The following is a 27000-nucleotide window of genomic DNA, read 5'->3' on the forward strand; positions in this document are numbered from 1 at the left end:
CTGAGATAAGAAGAAGATATGAATACTACTGATTATCTATCCTTTCGTATTATTATGAGCAATTTTAATTCATTGTTGTAACGTAAATCGTAAAATGTAAGCGGATGATATTTATATACACATGAAGTGCCAAATGACGTAAATATAAAAATTAGGACAACACGACAATATATGATTTCGTATTAATAATGAAATATTTTCAGTTTACGCGATATGCAATGACAAAGCATTCTAAAGATAAAGATTAGATTAATCAGCGGTACGTACTTGACTTTATCGTTTACACGGTAGAATTCACTTTGTACGAAAACTTCTCTCAGTACCTGCCATGTTAGGAATGTAAGACTGATATTAACGTCGTTTATTGTAATTACTCTATTTAAACAAAATTGTCTTAGTTTCTTTTAAGTGCATTGTTATGAAATTGTGTGAGTGTGACTCATGTTTCTTATGTTGAAAAAAATGGCAAGATGTGTTCACTAAAAAATAAGTGAAACCTTTTACGCTATAACACTGTTATTTGTTATTAGGAATTAATTTGTTGTGTTAATTTTTAAATTGTTATTACTATCAGTGTTATTAGAAATTAATCTTGTTTAAGTGTAAATGCTATAACCATATGAAACGCAACATTAGGTAATATAACTTTTAAATATACATGAGATGTTAACCGAGTAATTGTAAAGAAGATTATTTAAAAGAAAATATATTTTTATTGTTAATGCTCTGTGAACGAAGATGATATAAATAAAGAAGCCACTGCAATAATATTTTATTATGGTGTGATACAATTTGAACAAAAATAAAGAAAAAGAAAAAAAATAAAATGAGCGTATCAGATACTGCTAAATTACCTCCAGATGGAAGTTGGGGTTGGATGATTGTCCTGGCATATTCATTGAACGGGGTACGTTAAACGTAATAATAAATTTATAGCACCTGTTATATTTTACTACATCATTCAAATAGTACAGTTAACAAAATTCAGGATGTCGTTATTAAGCCTAAGTATTAGTTTTTTCTAATAAAATGTTCTCATGTCACTTCTTTAATTAGAATAAATTTCCATCCATTACTTAGAATTGAAATATCTCCTCACCCGTAGCATGATAACTTCATATCGTTATTTCATCATAAGAAAGAATTTATGATTTCTTTCAAGTGGCTTCTGTACTCTATTGTTTGTAAAATAATAATAATGTTTATATTAGGGTAATTTCTATCTTTTTATTAATCGAAACAAAGGCTTTATCATTTAGTTGAGTTCATACTTGAAGATTTACTTTTATGTATATTAATGAATTTTTTTGCGATTACTAATAGTATTGAATTTTTCTTATATATAGATATGTATGGTATCGATTATGCAAGGTTTTGGATTAATATTTAAAGATATTTTCCCTCGTTTTGGGTTCACTGCGACGGAAGGAACGATCATTATTAATACAAATTTAGCTTTCGGCATGCTCCTTGGATTGATAAACGGTCCGCTTCTACGACTTTTTGGATATAGGAAAATGGCTATGATCGGTAGTATAATATTCAGCAGTGGAGTAATTATAACAGCATTTGCCAAATCTTTTACCTGTTTAATGATCTTCTATGGTATATTCGCATGTAAGTGAAATTTCCATTGTATACTATTATAAAAGGCAATTATTCGAATATCTAAATAATATAAATAAATAATAAGAAAATTACCATATATACAGGGTGTTTTCTTTATCTTGTGCACTTGAATATTTTCATTACTTTTACAAATAGAAAACAATGTAAAAATTAATTTTAAAAAAACTAGCTATAAAATTCTTTTCTATCGTTTCGTTTAATGTAGTGTATTGGGTTTTCTTCGCGTAGTAAATAGAATACGGTTGCAGCCTTTCTGCAAAGAGGAAGACCCTGCTTCCTATTTTTAAATTAATTTAAGAATAGTTTGTTCCATTGTTCCAAGAAAGCATGAGTAACGATCATTACATAATCTTATGAATATGTCAACTCTTTGTTTTATGACGCTCTTGCTATCTACGTAAGCAAGCATTAACTACTTATATCCATGCCAAATGGAAAATATTATATTTAAATATAAACGTTACTTGTGTTTTAATTCTAAACAGTATTTTTTCTACACAGCATTAGGTACGTCGATGACATCGTCTGCTTTCTCATATGCGTTAAACTCTTACTTTACAACAAAAAGGGGACGCGCTATATCTTTAGCAATGACACTTATTGGAGTTGGCCCTATAATTGTACCTCAAGTGACCACTTTATTAATTTCATATTATGGATCTCAGGTATTTTTAAACACATTGTATATTATTAAAGGAAATTATATTTTAATTCTACCATATATATTTGGCTACATATATTTACACATTGTGTAATGAAATTCGTAGAAAATATTTCTCAAATAGAAACGTTTAATTAATCCTATATTTAGAATTTTTACATTTTTCAATTTTATATTACTAGGGTACGATATTGTTATATGGAGCGTTCACTTTGCACTCATTAGTAGGTAGCTCGTTACTTCATCCACTCAAATGGCATACGAAAAATGCTACTAAATCAGAAAGTGTGAACGGTGAATCGTCGAAGAATGAGAATGAAAATACAATCAGAGGTAAACATTTCTTCAAGGAGTAGGAACAGAAACAAACTTTTTTTTATTTAATTTTGCTATCATTCGGTATTTATTTAATTGAGATTATTATGCAAAATTTATATTCTAATTTATATTATAATTATTTGAAATTCATCTTTTCTAATTATTTCAAAATTAATTATACGGTTAATCATAAAAACAATAATGGACTGTTAATTAGCTTTCCGTTTATAATTATTTTCAAAGTCGGTAAGATTAACAAAATTTTAAAAAATTCTAGATTAAAATGAAATTTGTTTTAGAACGGAAGCGCAGTATTTTCCAAGACGAAGAAAGTTTTAAAAGTTCAATATTAGACTTAGCTATTGTACAAAGAAAAACGACTCTTTCAAATATCGATCACGATGCAGAAATTGGAAGTATATATGGATTCGATATACCCTATGCTCGGCAGATGTCTGAAACCTTAAGTAGTAAGCGATTGATTTATGATATATCCAGGCTATTGCACCTTAATTATATGAATGATAATAATTAAAAGAAATGTTAACGCAGCTTCGTTAGGAGAAAAGGAAGTTGATATGTACGTAATTACCGAAAATGGTCAAACGGGAAAGGAGCGACGAAAAGTTCAGCATTGTAATCGTCGGTGTAAGTGTATTAATTTTTTTTAAACAAAACTAGTTAAAATATAAAGAAACAAATAATTGGAAATACATACGTTCTTATTTTAGTAAAAAGCACTGAAACAATCAATCTCGGCAGCAGTATAGAAATTTTTGAGGAGAAACCTTTAACTAAGTGCAGTAGCATAGATGAACTTGAAACGAATAATTATAAAAGTACGACGGAAAATGATACATTATTAACAAAAAATCATGCAAACACAGTGTCAAGCGCAAATATTGACAGCAATGGAAAGTATGTATACACATTCGGATTAACATGAAATTTAAAGAGAATGAGATTTATTTGGACACAAACGTTTTACTGAAATTAATAATATAAAGTATATGTATGTCTGTGCGTGTGCATGTCTAGTGTGAATCTCAGAAAACTCGTCATACCACGAATAATATATTACTGTCTTCTTGTTGAAACTAAGCGTATATCGGATATTATGTTAACGTAAAACTGCTTCTTTAACGCTTGATTGCGAAATTATTGATTGATATGGTAGTTTTTGGCCAAGTTTTTAAATATATATATAATTGAAAAAGGAGAACCTTAATTATAATTTGATCATTATTGCCTTTTGGTTTACTTTGTTATGTACAATCATTCGTTAAAAATATTTTCCTATTTTTTCTCAACGCTCTGTACGACTCTTAGTGTGATAATAAATGTCGATTCGAAATACAGAGAAGTGTACTTTGAAAAATAAATATTTGTTTTAAATACTTGATTTTTTCAAGGATATACGTATTCTTTTCAAAAGAATTGTAAAGAATATTTGATACGAATTTCTCATTTTGTGGATCTTAAGAAGTCTCGTGGATGAGTGTTCAAATCGATTGCTGTAAACAGCTTTAATAAATCCCTTAAATTCTGAAGGATGATAACAGACAGTGATATACTGAATTCAAAGAATGGGGAGTAAAAAATAAAAATATTATATCTTAACTGTATTTAATATCAGATTTAATGAATTTTAGGTCTGAAAAGAAATCGACCATAACACGAATATTCAAGACGATATCAGAGTATTTTGATCTGGATTTATTGCGAGATCCAATCTATGTAAATATAATGTTAGGAATGTCCATAGCTATTTTTGCTGAAATTAATTTCTCTCAATTAACACCCTTTTTCCTGTCGGATATGAAGATATCAAACAATCAAATAGCGACTGTAATGAGTGTTATTGCCAGTGTAGATTTGATGTTCAGAATTCTTGCTCCTTTTATCGGAGAGTGGCTTCACCAACCACCAAGAATAATGTATCTAGGAAGCTTATGCCTCTTAATTATCAGTCGATCAAGTAAGCATCCTATCGTATAGTTTATCACATATTTAATAAAAGAACATTAATTTCTAAATTAACCAACTAAAAATAAAATAATGTTTCATAAGCACTTGCCTCATCAAAAAAAAAAAAAAGGTATTAATTCACCGATTTTTCATAAATATTCATAGAGGCGTTGATAAGAATTCTTTGATAAAAATATCTCAGAATATCTACAGATTTTTTTAAAACCAAGTCGTAGGTATAAACGACCCAGCTTGCCCACGGATGTAAGTCTACATAGGTAAACTGGGTCGTTGATGATCTAAGTGCTTCAACCTTGAATTTTTTCCTCTGAATCTTTTACTTTTATTGGAAGTAGACCAACATTTATAGACAAATTTTTCATTTAATTTAGAATTTGACTTAATAGTAATCTTTCAAATTTTTCGAATCTAGTAGAGTAAGAAAGATAAGTTTGAATAGAAACGAGCTAGTTTGCCTATGGGGCACGTGAAAGGACATTTTTGGCTACGATAAATTATTGAAGATTTAAAACATATGTTCAAACTTACTACTTTAGCATAGAATATCTCTTCGTAACATGATTTTGTTTAATCTCATTACAGCTTTATTATTCGTCAATGGATTTATTTCATTGATAATCGTCGCTGTTGGATTGGGAGCTGCTAAAGGGATACGTTCAATATACATGAGTTTAGTAATACCTTGTTACGTGCCAATAGATAAATTACCTAACGCATCGGGAATCCAAATGATTGTAAATGGAGCAATTCTTTTATGTGCCGGTCCTATGCTTGGTATGTACGAAACTATAATACATCAAGTATATTTGTATATTTATATGTATTATTATTATGTGTACTATTAGTAGTATTATTACATTTCTTGCCACAATTACGTTTATAATTTAACTGAATGATTCTACAAATCAGATTGATACTTTGAATAGACTGCTTGAAATTTCCTATTTAGTTTAATGTGAACTTTTTCCATGTACTATAAAGTGCCCATTGTAGTATCTAACACATAATTGTTAATTCATTGGGTTTCAATAATTCTTGCAAATAGTTTTTAGAAATCTTACACATGGAATTAATAACGGCAAGTATTATCGTCGGAGAATTAAATTCGGTCAAACCTTTTTCTATTTTCCTTAAAAAAATATATTTTTTACACGTGTTATATACGAAAAACAAGGAATACGGAATACATTTAATAATTTTCAGGAATTATGCTAAAGATACATATTTCATTTTTTCTGTCTATAATTATTGTAGGTATAATGCGTGATAATTTTGGAAGTTTTACACCTTGCATAATTGTGATAAATTGTGTTACGGCTCTAACAGTCACAATATGGACAGTGGAAATGTTAATCATCCGAAAGAAGAAAATGCAGAAACGAAAAGAGCAGCGAGACTCTCCTTGAATTGTTGAAGACTCTATACTCTATACACTTATTCGTAACTAAAAATAATTTTTTTAACTGCTTAAACTTGAATCAATGTATATCACTGTATACGAGACAGAGCATTTTTATCACGAGCTGCCATTGGTATGTATAACGCGCACTGTAGTTGTGATTTCTCCAAATTTTGAGCAACGTTCGATGTTACGTATAACGTTTCTCCACTGAAAAAACGAAGTCGATAAAATATTTCCATAGGATAAGAAGATTAAATATTTACTAAAGTTTGCCAACAAAGACGTTAGGCTATAATTTAATGTATTCATTAAGATAACTCATGAAATGTTATTGACATATATCAATAGAGATTCAGTTTGATTACTTTTCGCGCGCTGTATATACAGAAATAATTGACAAAAGAGATTTTATTTTTCCGAACTGGTACTGGACGTCCATGCATCTGTACATTGGATATGCACTTAATCATCCATTCTTCGTTTTAACTAAATTTTTACAAAATATTCTGAATGACAAAAATACATTATAACACGCCTTAGATGCCTGCAAAACGGCTTTGAACAATTTATCGCTGAAAAAGGTAAAAGAATATTTTAATAAGACAATCACGAAATTATTTAATAAGTTCATAGGTAATTTCTTAAAAAATTTGTTACGAACTTTTCGAACTATCCAATAGAATAATTAAAATTTGTTAAATAATTTTAAACATTACTATATGTATTTAAAAATAATACTTGATGCAACATTTAAAGTATTAACGATTATACTTACGTATAGTGTTTATTAAAGAAAAGTTTGTACAGCACTTTCTATACGGATCACAGCAACTGCTATATCATCTCAAGTTTAATTAAGGTCGTGTGCTTATTCAATGTTGTTTGCCACAGAACAGACTTAATGATGTGAAGTGTTTCGTTACCGCAACTCAGGTCTTTTAACAATCACGATCTTCCGCACAACGACAATAGATTCTTTTTTCTCAGAATCTTCCGGTAAAAGTTCTCACACGCTGTTAAAGGCATAACACAAAGGATTAAACGTTTTGCATATTTTAAAAAGGGCCGATTACATGGATTAATGTAAATATTCAAAAATAAACATGATAGTGCCAGGAATTTCTAACTGGTTCGGTACAAATGTAATTGTACATATGTATATATGTATGCTTGAGTAAGTTAAGTGAATAAACATTTTTTTGTAAAAACCCTATTTTGAAATAATTAATTTCCATCGTAGGAAATATACATACGCCTCGTCATTTTATATTTTGCTATTTTTCTACACGTGTGTATATAATATTTGCACGTATATATAATGTATATACACATCTATAACTTATATATAATTTAGGTCTATAATTTACAAATAATTTGGTACTTTGAAAAAAGTATTTTATATATCTTATTTATTATATTTAATAGAAGCATTCGTTTGTTTATTAATGTTCCAGATTATAAGAAAATATTTCTTTAAGATTATTGCAATAGATAGAAGTAAGTTAGTAAAAAATTAAATTTTTCTTTGAATATATTCAGTCAATATTTTTTCAATTATTATTTCAATATGCATTTACGAATCCAAGATAAATTTTATACAAATGTGTCTCTTTTTTTCAAGTATTCATTCTTAGAACTTTCTAGTCAGCTTTAAACCAATTTCTGATATAATTCTTGTATCGTTCAGTAAAAGTTTAAAGCACAATAAAATTAGAGAGTATCATCGTAAATTTCAGTCACGAAATCATGATAAAATGGTCGCACTTTTCAATTGATGAAACAACGTGAACCGGAATACGGTCTCCTTTCACCATATAATCGAGAAAGTCTTAAACATTGTCAAACACACAGTACGCGGAATACGTATGAGAGTGCATCGCTGTAGTATCTGAATACAAATAGCTCTTTTTGGGTGGCTTCCAAGTGTGCAAAATCATCGAAAGTGAAGGTATAAGAAAACGTATATTTAGTTATATATCCAGAGAAAAACTTGTTGAAATAATTAAAAATAAAGTTGAGTTTCTAACTTATAAATGTACTTTGAATTTAGTTACATTACATTTACATTTACATTAGTAGTACATTACAAAATTGATTGTGCCCCTCTTAAAAATAGCCAAAAAATGGATAATGGTCCCTTCAATTTTATAACTATACTTCGTCGAGTCGAAGAATGTTTATTTTTATACATTTCACACGTACATATATGTTGTGCGCTCTGTGTTCTACTCTTTAATGTTGTAAAGGCGAACTTCAAATTCAGAATTGAAAGAGATTGTTAACAACATCAGAGTAATGATTAACGTTATCATGATCTAATTTATTCGACGGTCTATAGCAACTTGTAACTGTTGAATTTTCCACTATTTTACAAAAATAATTATGGATTTTTCGGGATACAACCTTGTCAGTACGTACTTACAATTAATTTAATCCTATTTATCAAACTTATAGTATATTTACTTTTACGTATTTACAAAGTAATTACACGATCAAATAACAATTACGTCGATGAAATTGTATTTTTATAGCAATTCTTCGTGTATAGCAAAAAGGAGAAATTCGAAATTAAGCCTTAATTCGCAACGCTCGTAACACGATACTTTTTACAGACGTATCTGATTATGTTACAAATAATCATCATATTTTTTTTATATAATAATACGTATAAGTCTACACTGGCTGTAATAAAGTTCAGGTTGTACACTTAAAACGCTAAAACAATTTTATTCGTGTCCTGTTATACGCAAATCAAGTAATAGAAAGTCTTTAAGATTAAAACGACAGAACAGTTAACTATTCACAATTAAAAATTGTGTTTTTCAGCCTCCATATTTAAGAGATTCTTGCTTGTCATCGTTTGGCTCGTGACACCTGTAAACAATATCATTGTTATTGTCTATAAATTATCTATAAATAACGAGAGAGATAGAGAGAGAGAATTAACAAATAGCAATATTTCTACCATTTCCAAGGATAATAATTGACAGAATATGTTCAATATTTTTGATAATTTATCACCTTTGAGTGCCCAGAATAAAGTATCGGCCCATCCACGATATCTTCTGCTGCTTCTTCGTCATTTTCGTTCAAATTCAAAGAAGCAAACTCTTCGTGTTCCATAATTCCCCATAAAGGAATGTTTTCCTTCCCGGTGGATGCAACAGCAAGATTATTTACCGCTTGCGGAAGCACTTGATAGGCTTTTTCGATCGCTTCAAATTCGCTAAAATTATTCTTGCTGTTGTTTATGTCACTAGCGATCGATTCACTTGTTTGCTCCAGTTGTTCTGTCTCCCCTTGCTCCTTACGATTTTCCACGTCATTTTTCGAGGGTATTTGTGATATCGGCTGTGGCGTTACCACGTAAACTCGTTCTTTATTTATAGATGATATCGATACAGAGTCTGACTTCCATGTTGACTTTTCTTCTATCGTGGGCTTATCTACGCTGTGTAAGTCGTTAATTGTCACTTTCGGTTTATCTATTCGTAGAACCTTTACGGCCTGGAAATCAATATTCAAAATAATCAATACGAATAATATTATTTTGCTATTAATATTATAATTTACTGTTAATATCAGTTAGTATCGTTGTATAATGTCACTTATAAGTTAGACGATAATAAAATAACGATTTACCGATTATTATATGTAGATACATAGATTTATTATTACTAATACTGTATTATATAACGTATTAGTATAATAAAAATAGATTAAATAATCAAATACGTAAAAGGTAAAATGTGGAGTGCAATCGAATCGCATCAAATTACCGATTGGGTCTCCTCGATACGATTACTCGCAGAGCCTTCATGTTCTATCTCATTGAAACTAAAGCCAGCCAAAGAATAAGTTTTCACAATTTCATTGTGATCTTTCGACTCGTTTATACGATCGGCTGGTTCTGTTGTTGTTAAGTATTCCGTTGGAATTTTCTTCGATGGCGAAAGATAAGGGTGCAAGGAACTAGGTAAAATTGTACTAGACGTTGTAGGTCTTGAATATTCCTACGGATAAAAATCTTATATTAGTTATTTTCCTCCTTATGACCATAAAAAGGATATTCATTATAAAAAGCATCAACATATTAGTATCATTTTTAATAATGCTGAAAGATTCGGAAAGGTGAGAATCAATCATTGCATATATGTGCTATGATACTTTTACCAATTAATGCAAATGATGCAAAATTAAAGAGACAAGACTAATTTGAAGGCAAAATTTTATAAAATTTTAATTATTACATGCGACGACTCTTTATTTTCCAAAAATAAGGGAAATAAAGAAAATTTTGATTTCAAGAGAAAGTAAAGATATAATAGTTATAAGTAATAAATAATAAGAAGTATCAAGATATATCTCACTTATATTAATGACAATTAATTAATTAACTATATATCTATAGGCTCACTTGTATTGTCCAGTTATCGATATTCTTTTGCAACCTTCGCACATCGATGGAAGTGTTTGCTCTTGTTGTTGTAGTGCTTTTCGAATCTTCTACCGTAGTTGAAGATGGTCTTATCGATTGCACATTCAACTTTTTTGAGTTATTGACATTAAATTGTGATTGAAATTGATTAACTACTCGAATATCATTCCTAGATTCTTGTTGAAGATAATTATCGGCGTTCAATCCGGTTCGAGAAGGAACCTTTCTTGGCTGCGTACGTTCAAAATTAGTTTTGATACTCCAATCTCCGTAAGATTGTTGGAACGGAATCGGTGTATATTCCGACGTGTATGGTATAATAACTTGTACCTAAAACATTACGTTATTTTCATTCAAATTCGTGATCTTTGTCATCGGTAATTGAATTTTACTTTATTTTCATACAATTTATGAATTACCGTGTAAACAAAGTCTCAATGAAAATTGCTGAATACGTAAATAAATATCCTATGTTACTTATAAATAATTAAAATTTCGAATTTTATATATTCCACCGTTATATTTAAGTTTCGTAAAATCCTAACTACATTTATACAAATAATTTTGCTCACTTGTTTATTTCGCTTCATATTTTGTGGCTTTTGAAGCGTATCTCGCGTATCCTTCGTATCTATACTCTCTTGCTTTTCAGAATTCTTATTTCCTGAGAAAGAATTATTCCATCGAGCAAGATGATTCAAGGAACCGTGATTCTTCGATGAATGATTTCTCAAGTTTGGTGTATTTATTAGCAAACTTGGCCACAAATATCCTGCTTGTCCGGATGGTGGAATATACGAAACATCTTGTTGATTTGTATATTCTCTACTACCTGTTGACGTCTCGACATGTTGATTAATATTACTATTTGAGAAATCCACGGTTGCGATTGTTGAAGGTCCAAAAACACTATTAATATTTTGAATATCCGGAAGGGAATAAGATTCGGTCGACTTGGCAGAATCGGATGAATCTTCAAAAAATACATTTTCGGTTTCTAAATTATAATCTGTAGTTGTCTTCGCTGTATTGTCGGATACATTATCGATATCGGTATAGCCAATAGTGGAAGTTGGCCATTGTATATCGGTGTGACTTTCGTCTTTTTTCGTCAGATCTAGCAGCGGCGATTCCTCAAAGTGTATCGGCCTTTCTTTCGAAACGAAAGAACTCACAAGAGACGGTTGCGTCGTTACATGAGAATCTTTAACGACACTGCCGCTAGGCGACAAATCGCCGGAATATTGATAATTCAAACTATCGCTTTCTTGATTGTGAAAGGTGGAAGTTGCGAAGCTAGCCGAAGGTTTCAGATCCGGCGGTAAGTAATTGAAATCGGTGATAGGAGTTGGATTTGGATGAAAGAGTTCATGGTACTCGTTACCACTTTGACTAGGAAATTCGTGATTTTCGAGATTCGACGATCCTGGAGACTGAGCATCGAGAATCGAACTATCAAATGATTCTTTGTGGTCTACAGGCTCTTTGTTGATCTCGATCTCATGGCTTTTAGATATGGCACTTACATGTCCTTGATTAATCTCTGTTCCAATGGATCTTTGATCGTCATTACCATAAATATTATAACGCTCATCTTTAACATCAGGACTTTTGTGTACTTGATCAGTTAACGGTGTCACAGGCAAAGCTGGTGATTTGAAATGTTCCACATTTTCGATTGCAGGAGGATTTTGAAACGGCCGATTAAAGGGTTCTGCTTTGTAAAGGGGAGGTATCGTGTCATGGTACAACAGTGGGTGCGGTAATACGCTGTTGAAAGGTGTTTGTTCAACAGGTATTTGAGAAAGTTCTGGTATTCTGATTTCATGCGAAGCCGCGTATTGGACGTCGTGATTTCCTTGATTGCTAGGAGGAAGATAACCGTTCGAAAGTTGCGTAGGAAGCGGATACTTGTCCGAATGAAGTCCGCTATCTTGCATCGGAATCCAAGGAACTTTGTTACAAGGATTACAATGTTTCCCTTTATTCGCTGCTACGTAACTACCGTGATTATCTTTCGGAGTTGGGAAAGCGCGTTGCATACCGTGAAAGATCGTTGAAGGGTTGTAAAATTGTAAGGATGGGCGAGCAGGAAGATTAAGAGATGCATCCGGATGTCCACTAGAAGGAGCTGCCACAGGTGGACCGGCATGTTGAACAAGAGGAAGTGAACCGGCATGTTGAACAGGAGGAAGCGAACCGGCATTTTGAACAGGAGGAAATGGACCGATAGAAGAATGCAAAGATGGATCAATTTGGGGTCCAAGTGGAGGATGAAGAGACGGTCCAGGTTGCAAAGCAGAATGCAAATTATATGGTGGAGGGCCGTAAGATTGAGTTAGTGGAGAATAAAGAGGTGGTGGTTCGAGGTGTGATGTCTTTAGAGGCGTAGAAGTTGAAGAGACATAATTAAAAGGGTTCAACCAGCTCATCAATTGTGTAAAGTATCCTGGAGATTCCGCTGCCGAAGGATTTGCTACTCTTCCAGACCTCACCGGATAAGGTTTCGGTATTGGAGGTGGGACTAAATATTCATTTAATCCGGCCCTTCTACTGCGCCGAATAATATTTGGACCATTATCGAAGGATGGTTCACTTGGATCATTTTTCAAGCATGATGACGTACTGCATGCAAAAACGAGCAGTGATAGCGTTAACGTTACCTAAAAGCATATAAGTTGTTAATTGGATTAAAAATGAACACCGAACTTAAACCGTTTTTATTATTATATTTATATATTTTACATACAGATAGTTTTTAGTACAAAACTATGCGCGATATAAAAAATTTCATGTTTTAGAATATTTGATAAATACATTCAATGATAATTAAAATAAATACATCACATTCCTAACAGCAAATGAAAATTCATGAACGAATACGCTTAGAAAAGCTTGTGCACTTCTCACAATGGTCAATAACCATGGAAAATAAACACAGGGTAAACTAAAGTGGGTCACTTCCTGAGGAAGGTTCATTACCGCTCTGAATTATGCCAGAACTATGTAGTTTCACTTGGATTAGACAATTACACTAATTTTTCGTATTCTCCTACTTATATTAATAATTATACATATAAATATTCTTCTTCTATCGTTTCATATGTAATTAATTATGTCTATTATTGATTCGATGAGACATAAATATTTGGGAAAGTAATCAAACTTTACCATAATCTCCAGCAGAAGATAAAACTCATAGACGTAGGTGATAAGAAAACTTTCTAATATGAAAATCTTTATTTAATTTAATCTAGAAATAAGATCTTTGATAGAAATTGAATTAATCAAGCAGAAATATTTCTGCAACACGATAAAGAGTAAGGAATAATTAGTAGCCTTCATCTTCGTTATTATGTTTGTAAGTTCTGATATTCAACTAAATTATGGAAAACAAAGGGTGAGGAGTGAAAGGGGAGCAAGGATAGCATAAAATCGAGTGCAGAACAGATTTGAACGACCAACTATTGCTTACGAGTTTCTCACGAGACATAAATTCAATGGTGTTCCCGTGGAATTCCACGTGCTATTTTACGTTTACCGTGAAATACGCGGACGTGTGAGAGAGAACGAGAGTACTCGCGGATCACCGTACTTACAGCGAGAACCGGAACTGCATAAGAAAGTGAACAAATGAAAAAAAAGGATGGAAGAGATCCCTCATATCACTTTTAAACCTATTAACATCAAACTCGGTGTGCTTTATATTCTTAGCAACGGATAAGAAGTAGTTACTCAAGCGAAAGTAGCAAACAGTATCATTTTGTATTATCGCTTTGAAACAAGTCCCAGTTGGTAGAGTTACTTGACCCGTTATTACGTTTTCAAATTAACTTAAAATAGATAATATGTATAATAATATTTTAATGGGATAGTGAACTTCAAGCCAGCCATAAGCAAGCCATTCTATCGTTATAACGAGTTATATGATATATAAAACAATAATATGTATTGGAAAGGGAACCTTTAACGAAACCATGAAATATTTTTTAATAATAAAGTTAATAATAAAATCTCTGAAGTCACAATTATATTTTATAAACGTTAAGTTACGTATTGTACAAATATATTTAATTCAAGCGGAATTCTAATTTTGATAATTTTACGCGTCGAAAATTATTTCATAGCTAATTTTGAATTACATTTAAAATCAAAACTTAACATTTATTTGCACGTGTAAGGAAGTAAATAAGTATTTTATAAAGTTATAACATTCTGAACTTGTATTCTAGAAATTACAATATATACAGATGGAATAAGTTTTATAGGGAAAATAAATAATTGTCGAAGTTATAAGGAAATAATTATAATTGTAACTATTGTTTGTTTATTTGTATCATTAAATGTATAGAAATATTTTTATTATTGTCGATGTGCTATCACTTAAATATTAACGCGTTTTTGCCTTTTCATAGAATTGAGACGCTTTTCATTTCGAAGCATTTCAAGGCGAAAATTGTATTTTCCCACTTTTTATCCTACATAAAGTACGTTCGCGTTAAATTTATTATTTAAAGCACATTCGTCAAGAAGGAAGGGAATATTATAGTAAAAGAAAGTCTTAAATTATTATTCAGCTAATACAATTTGACTTATAAAGATTTCATTAAAATGAAATGAATGAACGAAGAGTCATTAAAATTACATTGTCGTCTAATTTTGGCTATCGAAAAGTAGTATACATATAATCGGTTGTATTTGATCGTGAGATAAACTATTCTTCATTGAAGAATAGGTAGTTCACACACTGTAATAGTCGAAGTATATAAGAGACACTTGTGTAGCAGGGGTAATGTAGGTAAGTGGGCTGTGGGTATTACGAGAGTCGACCTATAGTGAGAAGATGTAATATGTGGTTGCATGTAATCAGTATAATGCGTATTCAACAAAGTGTTGGTGTGCTCGTGTGAGCAACACGTGTGCTAGAATAAATGCCGGCGTTAATCGAGACTAACCAATGCCAATAACGAGTGTGTAATTTTCTTCTGGCTGTCTATCTCAAATCGAAATAATATCAGAAAGCTTTCATTCTGCTTATCGAAAATAATTTCTGCTGTCCTTAAATCTTCTAATCATAGGGAGGATAATTGTAGAGTAACAAACAAATGTATGTCTGTCTGTATATTTCTTCGTTGTTATAGTTCTTCATTGATATTTTAATGAAGTTAATATAACGACGAATAGGATCTTCTAATACTAAAACATTTAACGTTTATAAAAAAATATAATAAAAAGCAATTAATATTGCAAGTTTTTCAGTTCTATTAATTTTAGTTATAATAATCGATCGTACGTACAATTAAATAAACTTAAACGATACAGAATTATAATTAAATGAAAATAGAAATATATAGGTCAATTGAAATCGAAATGAATGCTTGCGATATTGATACGAAGAAAGTAAAATTTATTTTAGTAGCGAATAAAATTTGGTCACTTTATATTTCGTCGTTTTATGTAAATGTATAATTTAATTACTCTACATGCCATCTTATGTATATAAAATAATGTATTAAAGAAAGAAATTCTAATCGTTTTTGTGATGTAACTATAGTAAGAAATAAACTTTCAAACAGGAAGGCTCTATTCCTTGAGAACTTGATGAGAAGAGATAAAGTGAAAATCTTGAAGTCTTATTCCTCACAACGAACAAGCTCTAACGGTTTTAACGAAGTAGTTTACATAGGAAGGACAGTTGTGGAAATACCTTGATAATGAGAGGTATAATTATCACGTGCATTAGATTTTTTAAACAAATGTCAGGAAATAATAAATATAAAATATATCTAATATCTTCCTTAATTTTGTAAAATAAATTTTATTTAGTTCAGCAGCGCGAACATTATAATATAATGATAAAAAAAGATGAGTAAATATAAAATAGTATAAAAATATATAATAAATAAATATAAAAATTAACTTTCTGAACTTTCCTTGTTTTCTCAATGTAAACAAGACTACCCGTAAATTATGTTTTTTCTATGTTTTTGTCGAAGCAGAGATCTTTCTCTTAAATGCTAAATAATCAATACTATGATTAGAATGTTAGAATGTTACTAATAAACACATACAAAGCGTCATACATTCCATACTATTACAACTATTATTCCATAATTAGTTTCTACAATTTTATAAGTTTATATGAATGAGGATAATCAGCTTGTAATTTATAAAATTCACTTGTAGAACTGTACTTATTTTATCATCAATCTTGTTACTGTCGTAAAAAACAAGAAAATCTATCAGCACTGATAATTTGATACTCCAGTCTTATCAAATTTCGCTAATAACGTTAGTTGTAAGAGTATCTTGTTATTGAAAATTTTATAGACAAGAAAAAATTGGTAAGGTTAAATGCTATATAAATCATGTGACATTTATATAATGCACAAATATTTGTCAGAAGATGAAAGTTTTTATGAGTCACGTCAATGTTTAATAAGGCCATAAAGCTTATTCGAAGATGATCGGTATTGACACTGATAAGAGGAAGAAACGTGTAAACGGAAAGCGACAGATTTAGGTCGTAGACGAAAGAGTTTCGCTCCTATGTTGGCACTATGCCAAACGACAAGGATCACTCGAAAGCGTCGAGCATATGTTTCCCTCACATCGTTCACGTCTTTGTTGGATCGTGAACGATTGGCGATTCACGACGTATACAAATCAGACCTAACTTTCAGAAGCTTTTGTAACCGGACATGTCTACAGGTTAATTTCTTGTTTCTTGAAAATCTGCCAAAAAGTTTGTTAGTGGTTCAAAATGGTCAGTAGTCAGAAGTTTAAAGGAGCATTCAAATGCTACGTTATAAGAATTCATGGGAGGTATTATCAAAAAATAATATGTAGTTGTCAATAATAAATAAACGTTTGCTACTTCTTGACTATTAAAGGTATACATATTTGTAATTATACTAATATATATTGTTTATAGAAATTATCCTATTAAAAAAATTGTTTAAAAATTGTTTCATTACGAACTGTATCTATCGATAACGTTTGAAGAATTTTTTCTAAAAATTTGAGAACATTATAAAGCATTTATTTTTGTATCTTTCCTTAATATTTTTGCTTTTATTTTTATTCTAATTGACATCTTATTTCTATCTTGATTTTATTGAATTTTTGAGTTAACGAGAATTCCTGTTCTTGAAATAATAATATAATAAAAATAGATGACGTTAATATTATTGAAAGTGGTTTCGTCATAAATGTAAGAAATTTTTTTATAATCTTGAAATCAATATACTAGGATACTAAGCTAGTTCTAAATTTCTTTACGAACACTTACGAGTGATAGATTATTACAAATAAGTTAAACTTCTATTTCAGAAAATAAAGAAAATGAATACTCGTATTATCTTACTTGAAAATTCACAATCTCAGGTAATTGAAAATTCGCGAAGCGAAAGTAGACTAGTCGTAGGTATATTTCTTAAAATAGTAGTTAAATTTGGTCATGTCGCTGGAGCGTCGTTTTACCAGACTTTGAATTGGTGATTTTTAACTTTCGCCTTGTACGCGTTGCATGATAAATCAAGCACATGCTCCTCTACAGAATTCTATGTACAAGAACATAAACACTATACAATGCTTCATTCCAATAAATATTATATTTTTAACATGTTTTGTAATATATAACATAATGATTTAAAAGAAACTATATTTAGAGTAAAACAAATTTAATTTCATTATATTTTTGAAAAGTGCTATTATTTATGTCATGGAATGTCTGTAGAAATTCTTCTTTAAAAAGTTGAAGAAGAAAAAATTAAAGAAGGAAAATAAAAGTATACTTTCTGATAAGAAATAAATTATTTTAATTAATAACACTGTTCTATTTTCCCACCTTTTTATTTTTTGTATCAAGTTATAAACAAATTATTTAGAAAAATTCTAAATAAAATTCTAAACAGATTTAGAAAAATTCTTATTGAAAACAAAATCAAAGCAACATAATTAATATTTATTATATATTATATTCGCTAATAAGACGTTAAATTGTATCTATATGATATAAATAAATTTATTGTAAAAAATAGTAATTTATCTCTGTCAGTATAGCTTTCGCCTCATAAAATCTATGGTTAAAAAGTCGAACATCTACTCTCACAAGTACAATGCAAAATCAATGAAATGCATATGTATAGAGTTTCTAACCATTAATTTGTAACTAAGAGTGTATCCTTACAAACAAAAGTTTCAATTAAACAAACACTTATTTCATACCACACTAAATAAATAATTGATGCTGTTATAAAATAAATTAATTTGTAAATGTAAAATTGAAGAAACGTAAAAAGATATAGGAAAAATTTGGAGGATATTTCTAACAGTTAAGAGTTAACATATTTGCATATTCGTCTTTTGAAGTTAAATTTTAAACATCGTAGAATAATTAATTACAAAAGTAAATTTTTACCGACAAAACTTTAAGTAAGTAAAGTCAAATAAAATAGTAATTAATATTTTATACGACTTCTAAACACGCATTTCATTTTATTCTTGTACCTAAAGCAATAGGTATATACTTAGATCGATGCTGTAATCAACTTTTCGACAATAAAACAGAAAAGAAATAGTCTCATTGTTAGTACACTTTTGCAAACGAATTATGGAAAGACTGTGAGAAGTTTTGTGAAAAGAACTATGAAAAAGCTTTGTTGGAGTTTTATGAAAAGAACTATGGGAAAACTTAATTAACAAGCTTTACTAATGCTAACACTAGGTTGAAACTGTCAGATTTGTTTCATACAAATTAACCTACTCCCTCTCTATTCTTTTTAAACTTTCACAGTGTATAGGTATATACATATATGGCAAGCTATAATTTTAATAACATAAATTTTATAATTTTCCTTACATTATTACACATACATTACATATACATTGTTAAATATACATGTAAAATTCAATACAGAGTAAATAGAGAAATATAATATATGTATAATATGTACATTGTGTAATATAAGATTAAAGAAATAAATTTCTAACGTCAATTTTTGCTACTTATCTTGTGTCAAGGTACGGAAAAAATTTGGTCGTTATGAAATACATTGTTTAATCAATGGACTATTGTTACATGTTTAACACAGTAAGTTTTAATAGTTAAAATTACTATGTCACGAAATATAACTCTGTTATTTAATAAACATCCATAATGTTTTAAAATGTTATTTATACTCACTCGAAGCAGATTCATGTTTCGCATACTGTTATGTAGGTCCAATTCGTCAGGAACATATCACAAGAAACAAGGTGAAACTTTTTAATTCAATGGTCACACATTTTGATTCGATAAAAAAGAATTTATTGAAATCACTGCAAATACTGTTTGAAGATTACAACGAAGAACGAGATGTAAACTCGATGTATTATTTTTGGTAACACATAATCAGAAAGTGCACGATGTGAAAGAGTTACTGAACTTCCTCGCGGCAAGATCAAGATTGAAGAGCAAGGACGTCAAATAGAAGGATCTTATAGAAAACTTGGAGGAGTAAGGAGATTGGAGAACGAAGAAAAAACGGGAAGAAAGGTGCACGCTTCAGTAAGGTCAAAGAGAGAGTCCATTGGCGCGTCTTCCATGCAAGTCGCTTATATACATTTGCTCCTTCTTTCCTTCCTCTTCTCTTTCTTTCTTTCTCTATTCTTTCATCCTTTCTCTTACTCTCGAAGAATCGAACTCCTTTTCTACCTACCAATCTCTCTCCTACAATGTATACCTCTACGAAAGTTTTCTTACTTGCGAACCCCCTGTTGGAGAACGATTTAACTTCGAGGGGAACTTACGTATCCGTTGGGGTTGTTCGAAACAAATGTTACAAACCATACAATTGGTGAACCGATTAACTATAATATACTCTATTTACCGAGTAACCTATTTCAAATAAAAATACATTTTTTACAATATCGAATACTGTGTTTACTCACTATACTTGCTTATTGCTATATAATATTTTATTATACATACTTATTCTTGTTAATCGATTAACTAATCAGGATCGTTTCATTAAACTCAAATAAATAACTTTTTGCGCTTTACAAAATACCCAACAAAGCTTGCATAAGTATCTTCTGTTTCAGACAAACGAATTTTCATCAGTTGGACAGATTAATGGTATTTCAATAGTAAATTTAAGAAGCAGTTTGATTTTAACAAATTTAGCTAATTTACTACCGAACAAAATGTGTAAAACGTATATCATGTGAAATAAAAAATTTAATTTCTTCTTCTTCTTACGCTATGTTCTTGGTTGTTTTCCATAAATTCTTTCAGAAGAAAATAGCTCTAGGAAGATTAATTGTTAATAATACGTTCATATGTCGTACACAAGGAAGCAATAATAGTCCGCATATCTCTTTTACTCATAAACCAAGTATCATAAGATATTTATTTTCAGCTCGTATTTTCTCAGAATTTAACAGATATTCGTAATACGCGATAATAAAACAATAAATTCAACGATGGTAATATATTCGCTGCAGTGATGAAACTCAGAAACATATTCTCTTTGATTTTCGGCAAACGAGCATCGTTTTCTGTAAACCAGTCAGTAAGATACGCAAAATGAACGTATTCCTCGTTGCGTTTGAAATTCTTTTCATCTTTAATTCGATTCCCATTGGGATGTTTCAAATGGTTCCATCTAAGCGAACATGTGTGATGCAAGGAGCATTTGAAATCAACGATGGAACGTGTGCTAATTATTATATATGTGTTTTTAACGGACTTGAATTCACGTCATACGATGTATCGTGCTCACCTTCGATGGTATTTGATCCCTTGCTAAAATATTGCACATCGTCTTCGAATTATATCTGTACACAAATTGCATCATCGACATCAAGTTCCACATCAAGTTCCACGTCAAGTTCCACGTCGAGTTCCACGTCAAGTTCCACGTCAAGTTCCACGTCAAGTGCGACACCAAGTACGACAACAAGTACGACACCAAGTACGACAACAAGTACGACACCAAGTACGACACCAAGTACGACACCAAGTACGACACCAAGTACGACAACAAGTACGACACCAAGTACGACGCCAAGTACGACGCCAAGTCCATGCGTTACAAGTGGTAGATTTCCAATAAGTGACATCAATTGTCAGCGCTATTATTTCTGTTATGTGAATGGTGCAATGACCATCAAATATGATCTTAAGTGCCCAAGCATTTTGAAATTTAACAACGTAACGCAAAAATGTGTATTACCTTGTCCAGGTAGTAAACCATGTCCACCTTGTGTATTGTCTAAATAAATTTTCTTGAAATAAATTATAAATCTCTTAAAGATATTTTCAATATATTGTTCGATTATGTTCTTATTAAAATTATATCATAGATAATAAAACTATCGTATGTATATGTGAGATTAAATATCGTGAAATAAAAAATTTTCTGAAATGTAAATACGTATTGAATAATTCATCATGATAAAATCTCTTTTGAACATGTATCTAAGTTTTAGATGCGAATGATATAAAGTTTTGACATAGATACGATATAGATACAAGAATGTTATATATTATGAAATATTCAATATGTATATATGTACATTATATTTTACTTATCTTATTTCAAAAAGAGTTCTAACTACTTGATCTACTAATACAGATAAAAGATATAGAATATCGCATATAACGTAATTCCATGGTGGTGATTCTATGTGTAAAAATGAGTCAATAACGTAGGATACAACCCTTTTGTACAAACAAATAAATTACGTCCGATAAATAGAGTAAAAGACCAAGGAAAGAGAAAAACAAGAAAATGTACGAAAAGAGTAAACAGATGACTAAAATCTTATTTCTGCGAATAAATCAACTACATCGATCTTTACAAATATATTAAAAGTAATGCTTAAAATTAACGATAAAACTTAAAGCTGGGACTTAAAATTCAAGGTTAAGACTAAGGTTTGAAACTACGACTTAAAACGAAAAACAAACAATGAATCCTTCGTTGACCTTCACCATCTAACACAGTTGCTTAATATTAATTTATTCGAAATCTTAGAACAAGAACCTAGTTAAAAGTAAAACTAAGCTATAAATAATAGATACTAATCTGAGGTATTTTATGGACCGTTGGAATATTTTTAGACTTATATCATATATTATATCCAAGAATATTAAAATGTACGGATGGTGCAATAAATACGTCCTTACTAAAGTACATTAGATTACAGTCCTGTCGGCAGCTTTTCGTATCAAAAGATTTAACTTGAAGCAAAAATAAAAAAAATGAAATTATAACAGTCTGTTAAAAATAATAATAAAGAAATTTTCAACCTTTCGTTCTAAGTTAAACAATGTATCTTTGTACAAAAAGCGTGCATATATCATAAATTAATTCTACTTATCAATAAAATATCTATTCTACGTTATAAGTTTCGTTTATTTTAATTTAATGCATAATTGGACAGAAGAAACTGGATAAATTGTGTAAAAGATTCTTAAACATGCTTGTATTATATTTGATACAGGAGTAATTAATATTATGTTAGCGGGAAAATGGAAATCTTTTTGATAATAAAGGAGTACTGAGTATTGAAATTTATTAATAAGGACCTGAATGTATCTAGAAGACTTGTAAGCACACATATCGTGTGCAAGTTAGTAAGGAAATTATTATGGACACCAAATAACGTTATATTTGACTCTTAAATAATTTCATTAAATTTTCAAAACCAGAAAGTACTATAAGTTATGACAAGAAATTTAAATTCATTAAGACAGAAATGAAATTTAAAAATGACTCTGTTAACCTTATGCACGAAGATAGAGATATCTTTCAAATATCTATCAATAAAAATGTTATTGATCATTGTTAGAAAATTATTGAATCGTGCATGAGTAGAAGTCGTGGAAATTTAGCTCGTATGTAAACTTAAATAATCATGTTTGAATATTGAACATATTACCAAAAGAACCAAACCATGTAACTTACCAATCGTAGCATGCATGATTGGATGACGAGATTTCATTGCCTTTGTTTTCATTGCCATGTTATTTGCTTTCTCAAATCCATAAAGAGAATTTGATTTTGTGGCTTTGTACGGATATGAAGTGTTAAACTCTATCCATAGTTATATATTAATAATACTTTGCGTTGTAACCGATTGTATTTGAAATAGTTAAGTGAATAGCTAAATGGAAACAGAAGTACAGCATTAAAAATAAAAATATAAAATTAAATGGAAATAAGATACCGTTTGAGAGATTTCAAAGATTTAGTTAATATCAGATAAAAAGGAATAAATTATTAATTTAATTATTACTAATTGGTAGTGTAACTGTTCTAAATTTATTGTAGAATTGTTATAAATTAATAGCATAATTATTATAAATCAATGGTATATTGTTATAAATTAACAGCAGAGTTATTTTATAAATGGTATATTTTCTTCCGATCCGCAGTGTACGAGGTTTCATACCTGTATGAGTTGCGTGCGAGTTCGATACTCATATACTTGTATACTTGTATATACTTGCGATACACATACGAAGTGACTTAACCTTATCAAGATCAGTCGAAAGTTAACGATTTTTCCAATGTAACACAATCAGATCTAAATGTCATAACATAATAATTAAACTGTTAATAAGTAGGTGAAAACGCTAGTTTATGGCAAAAATAATTGTATTATAGCAGTTGAACATGAAATTGACCAAAGGGAAAAGAATTTATATAATATTTCAGTTTGTGATAATAACAGATTTTTCGAAACTCTTTTACAAGATTTTTAATTTTTACAGTCGATCATAATATTTTAATTAATTAATAAATATATCAATATCATGTTTTTACTCACACACAACTCTGTTTTATTGTCTAATATAAGATTATGTTGAAATATTGTTTTCATGTTACGATAAAATTCCATTCAATCGAACCTGTCGTGCGATAAATACCTAGCTTCTAAGCATTTACGATTTCTCGTTCAGATAAATGAATTCAATGACCAAATATTTATTTAATTGAGCACTACCTAAAGTTTTGTGTAAATAAACGGAGCGCGTTTAAATTAATTACAATCGTCGCGATGACGTTATAAATTATAGAGGGCGTGAGAAACGTTGACTTTTAGCGGTCGGTATTTCAGACAAGGTCCCATTTAATTTCATGTCTATTCTGTCTTTAGTTAATGATATTACAGTATATATTACCTAATATTACATGTGACGCTATTACCCGTAAGATGTGACAAATCCATTTTTATCGCGTTCGACGATTGAATTGAATTACAAATTTTTATATTCACTATAGCAAATAGCAACGAGAAGAGCAAGAAAAGCGTCACGTATTGGTCGTCGGATAAGTAACCGCTTATTGGAAAAACCTTCTTCTAGAGGAGAGAAAACGACAACTTTAGTATTTTAAAATACCTGACTTACCTACAATCAGTTAATCGTTATTGTATACGAAACATTGTTAGATGGCGCTAATACACCAAAACCACGACATTGTCAATGATCGGTGCCCACAATACGACATCTCGCGATTGCTTTAATGCAACACTGCTTGCACGAGTCGTGTTAGGATCGTGGGTGGATAATGTTCGGGTAGTGAGCATGTTATTTAATCCTATTCTAAAAGTGCTAAAAGTACGACGATGAAAGTGGTGTTCAGTGGCTTATTCGTCGAATATTCCTTACATAATCCATAAACATTGGTTTGTTAGCATAAACGTATTCTTATAATTTACGTTGTATAACAGATTTAGAATCGCTGAATTAATACTCGCAGCTATATTCAACTCTTACGATAAGCCCGCGTGGCACGAATTAATAGTGAAACCAAATGTTCCTTATCCATAATTTTTTTGTGTTTTATCTTCGTTTCTAAGCTCATAATCATAGTAATTGCATATAGGCGTCTATGATACATGTTAGGACTTTCTGAAGACTTGTACAAGCGAAGGAATCTGTTATTATTACAAATTCACGTTTCAAAGGTAAGATACGATTCCTTACCTGATTTAATTATTACTTTCTAATTGTTAATTACTTCCCATTCGCGCGACACGTCATAAGAAACTTACAAAATATGGTAGATGGTACAACATAGGTAAACTTTATCTATGTAAATTGCTTAATTCGAAGCAGTCATGCGTACATCGATTTAATTTCTAATTTTTCTTTCTTTCATATTTTGTAAGAACTAGTCAGAGCAGATACAAGATTATGTAATAGTTACCAAGCACTTAACGTGAATATTTTAAAAGAAAATAGAGAATGGTAATACAAGATATAAATTTTAAAAGATGTTATCACTACCAACTCGTGCATTTATTTCCTAATCAAAGAAAAATGCAAAGAGTAATATTGTTTCGAGAATTTTAAGGATAATGTGGACACTGCATAATGCTGCAGCATGTTCTTGAAATAGGACACCAAATGATCGATTACTTTATACCAATAGACCTTTCCCTGCTCTAATTCGTGTCGGTTGTGTGCGATACGATGATACGAAACCACACGAATTTTAGTTACATGACAGAAAATATCAACAAATATAAAATTCTGCGAATGAATACACGACCGCTGAGTGTCAAAATTTCATGTTCTTCGTAATATTTATGTGAAGATATTGTGGAAAAATATTAACTCATTTAAAAATCATACATGTTTTATCTCTCTCTAAAGTAATATTAATCTTACAGGTATGTGATAAGAAACAAAAAGCGCATTTTGTAAAAAAGAGATAAGAGTGATATTGAGAAGATAAATACATTTAAATATATGTGTCTAAAAAAATTGTTGATAATGCAACGTTTATTTAATCACTAATGATAAAGGATACATACATAAGTATTTCGTGTTAAATATTAAGCCTTCATCATATAATTATTTATTACGCAAAAAATATTGTTTTTGTTAAAAGACGACATTTGCAAAAGAAGATATTGCAAAAAATTTTCAATTAAAATCAAACGAATTAAATAAGAAAATTTGAGATTGTAATTGTAATAACGGTATAACTCCTTTAACCCACTATAGAATAAACCTAATAACCTTTGTCTCTATTATAACGCGTCATTGAAGCTAGAGAAAATGTTTCCTTCACACGATTTCTTTTTTTTATTATTATTAAAATCTAGTCGAATTACTCTGTGAAAAGGAAGATAGAAACTGCCTTTCCTTCGGGGTGTAAAATTCCGTTCAAATTAGTCAGCATAATTCTTTTACTCGGATTCTTTATTAATTAATTTAACAATAGAACAGTTTTCTTTTAATACCATTGATTTCATAATGATACACAAGTGTAAAACGATGTAAGACAAATGTAGACAAATCTCGGTTAATTGATAATTTCATATCTTATTTCTTGTGTATATACACGTGCAATACTTAATGTTTCATTTAATTGTATTTTTAATATTTACGCTACTTTTTCTACATTAGTGTAGGTTCTAACCTATCTAATAATTTAAAATAATAACCATCTGAAAACTGACCAACATTTTCAATTAGGTTGGGGTTAGGTTTCAATTGCGGCTTTTAGTTTTACATGGCTTGAGTTAATTCTAAAATATTAAAAATAGATTATATTT

The 27000-nt window shown here is 30.2% G+C and overlaps 3 protein-coding genes across 4 annotated transcripts; 2 read left to right on the plus strand and 1 right to left on the minus strand.

Moving 5' to 3' along the window:
• Window positions 1-3: 3 nt before the first annotated feature.
• LOC132908433 (uncharacterized) lies at window positions 4-7207 on the plus strand. Of its 2 annotated transcripts, XM_060962470.1 has the most exons (11): window positions 4-636; window positions 739-907; window positions 1347-1617; window positions 2131-2294; window positions 2473-2623; window positions 2908-3078; window positions 3161-3256; window positions 3340-3526; window positions 4261-4586; window positions 5180-5371; window positions 5852-7207. In XM_060962470.1, exons 2-11 carry the CDS (start codon window positions 827-829, stop codon window positions 6001-6003), a joined length of 1791 nt encoding a protein of 596 aa, XP_060818453.1. In that variant the 5' UTR covers window positions 4-636; window positions 739-826; the 3' UTR covers window positions 6004-7207. The 2 variants fall into 2 exon arrangements, with proteins under 2 accessions (XP_060818453.1, XP_060818452.1); XM_060962469.1 differs by having other exon boundaries at window positions 4-907.
• A 1499-nt stretch (window positions 7208-8706) lies between these two features.
• Window positions 8707-20783, minus strand: LOC132908431 (uncharacterized). Its single transcript, XM_060962466.1, has 6 exons — window positions 19625-20783; window positions 11010-13100; window positions 10417-10767; window positions 9779-10012; window positions 9021-9506; window positions 8707-8873 (listed from the first exon to the last, which is right to left on the minus strand). The coding sequence occupies exons 1-6, from the start codon at window positions 19646-19648 to the stop codon at window positions 8853-8855; spliced, it is 3207 nt and encodes a 1068-aa protein (XP_060818449.1). The 5' UTR covers window positions 19649-20783; the 3' UTR covers window positions 8707-8852.
• A 139-nt stretch (window positions 20784-20922) lies between these two features.
• Window positions 20923-22488, plus strand: LOC132908434 (uncharacterized). Its single transcript, XM_060962472.1, has one exon. It carries the CDS (start codon window positions 21008-21010, stop codon window positions 21701-21703), a length of 696 nt encoding a protein of 231 aa, XP_060818455.1. The 5' UTR covers window positions 20923-21007; the 3' UTR covers window positions 21704-22488.
• Window positions 22489-27000: the final 4512 nt, after the last annotated feature.

This window comes from Bombus pascuorum, chromosome 6 (assembly GCF_905332965.1).
Source record: "Bombus pascuorum chromosome 6, iyBomPasc1.1, whole genome shotgun sequence".
Classification (NCBI taxonomy): domain Eukaryota; kingdom Metazoa; phylum Arthropoda; class Insecta; order Hymenoptera; family Apidae; genus Bombus; species Bombus pascuorum.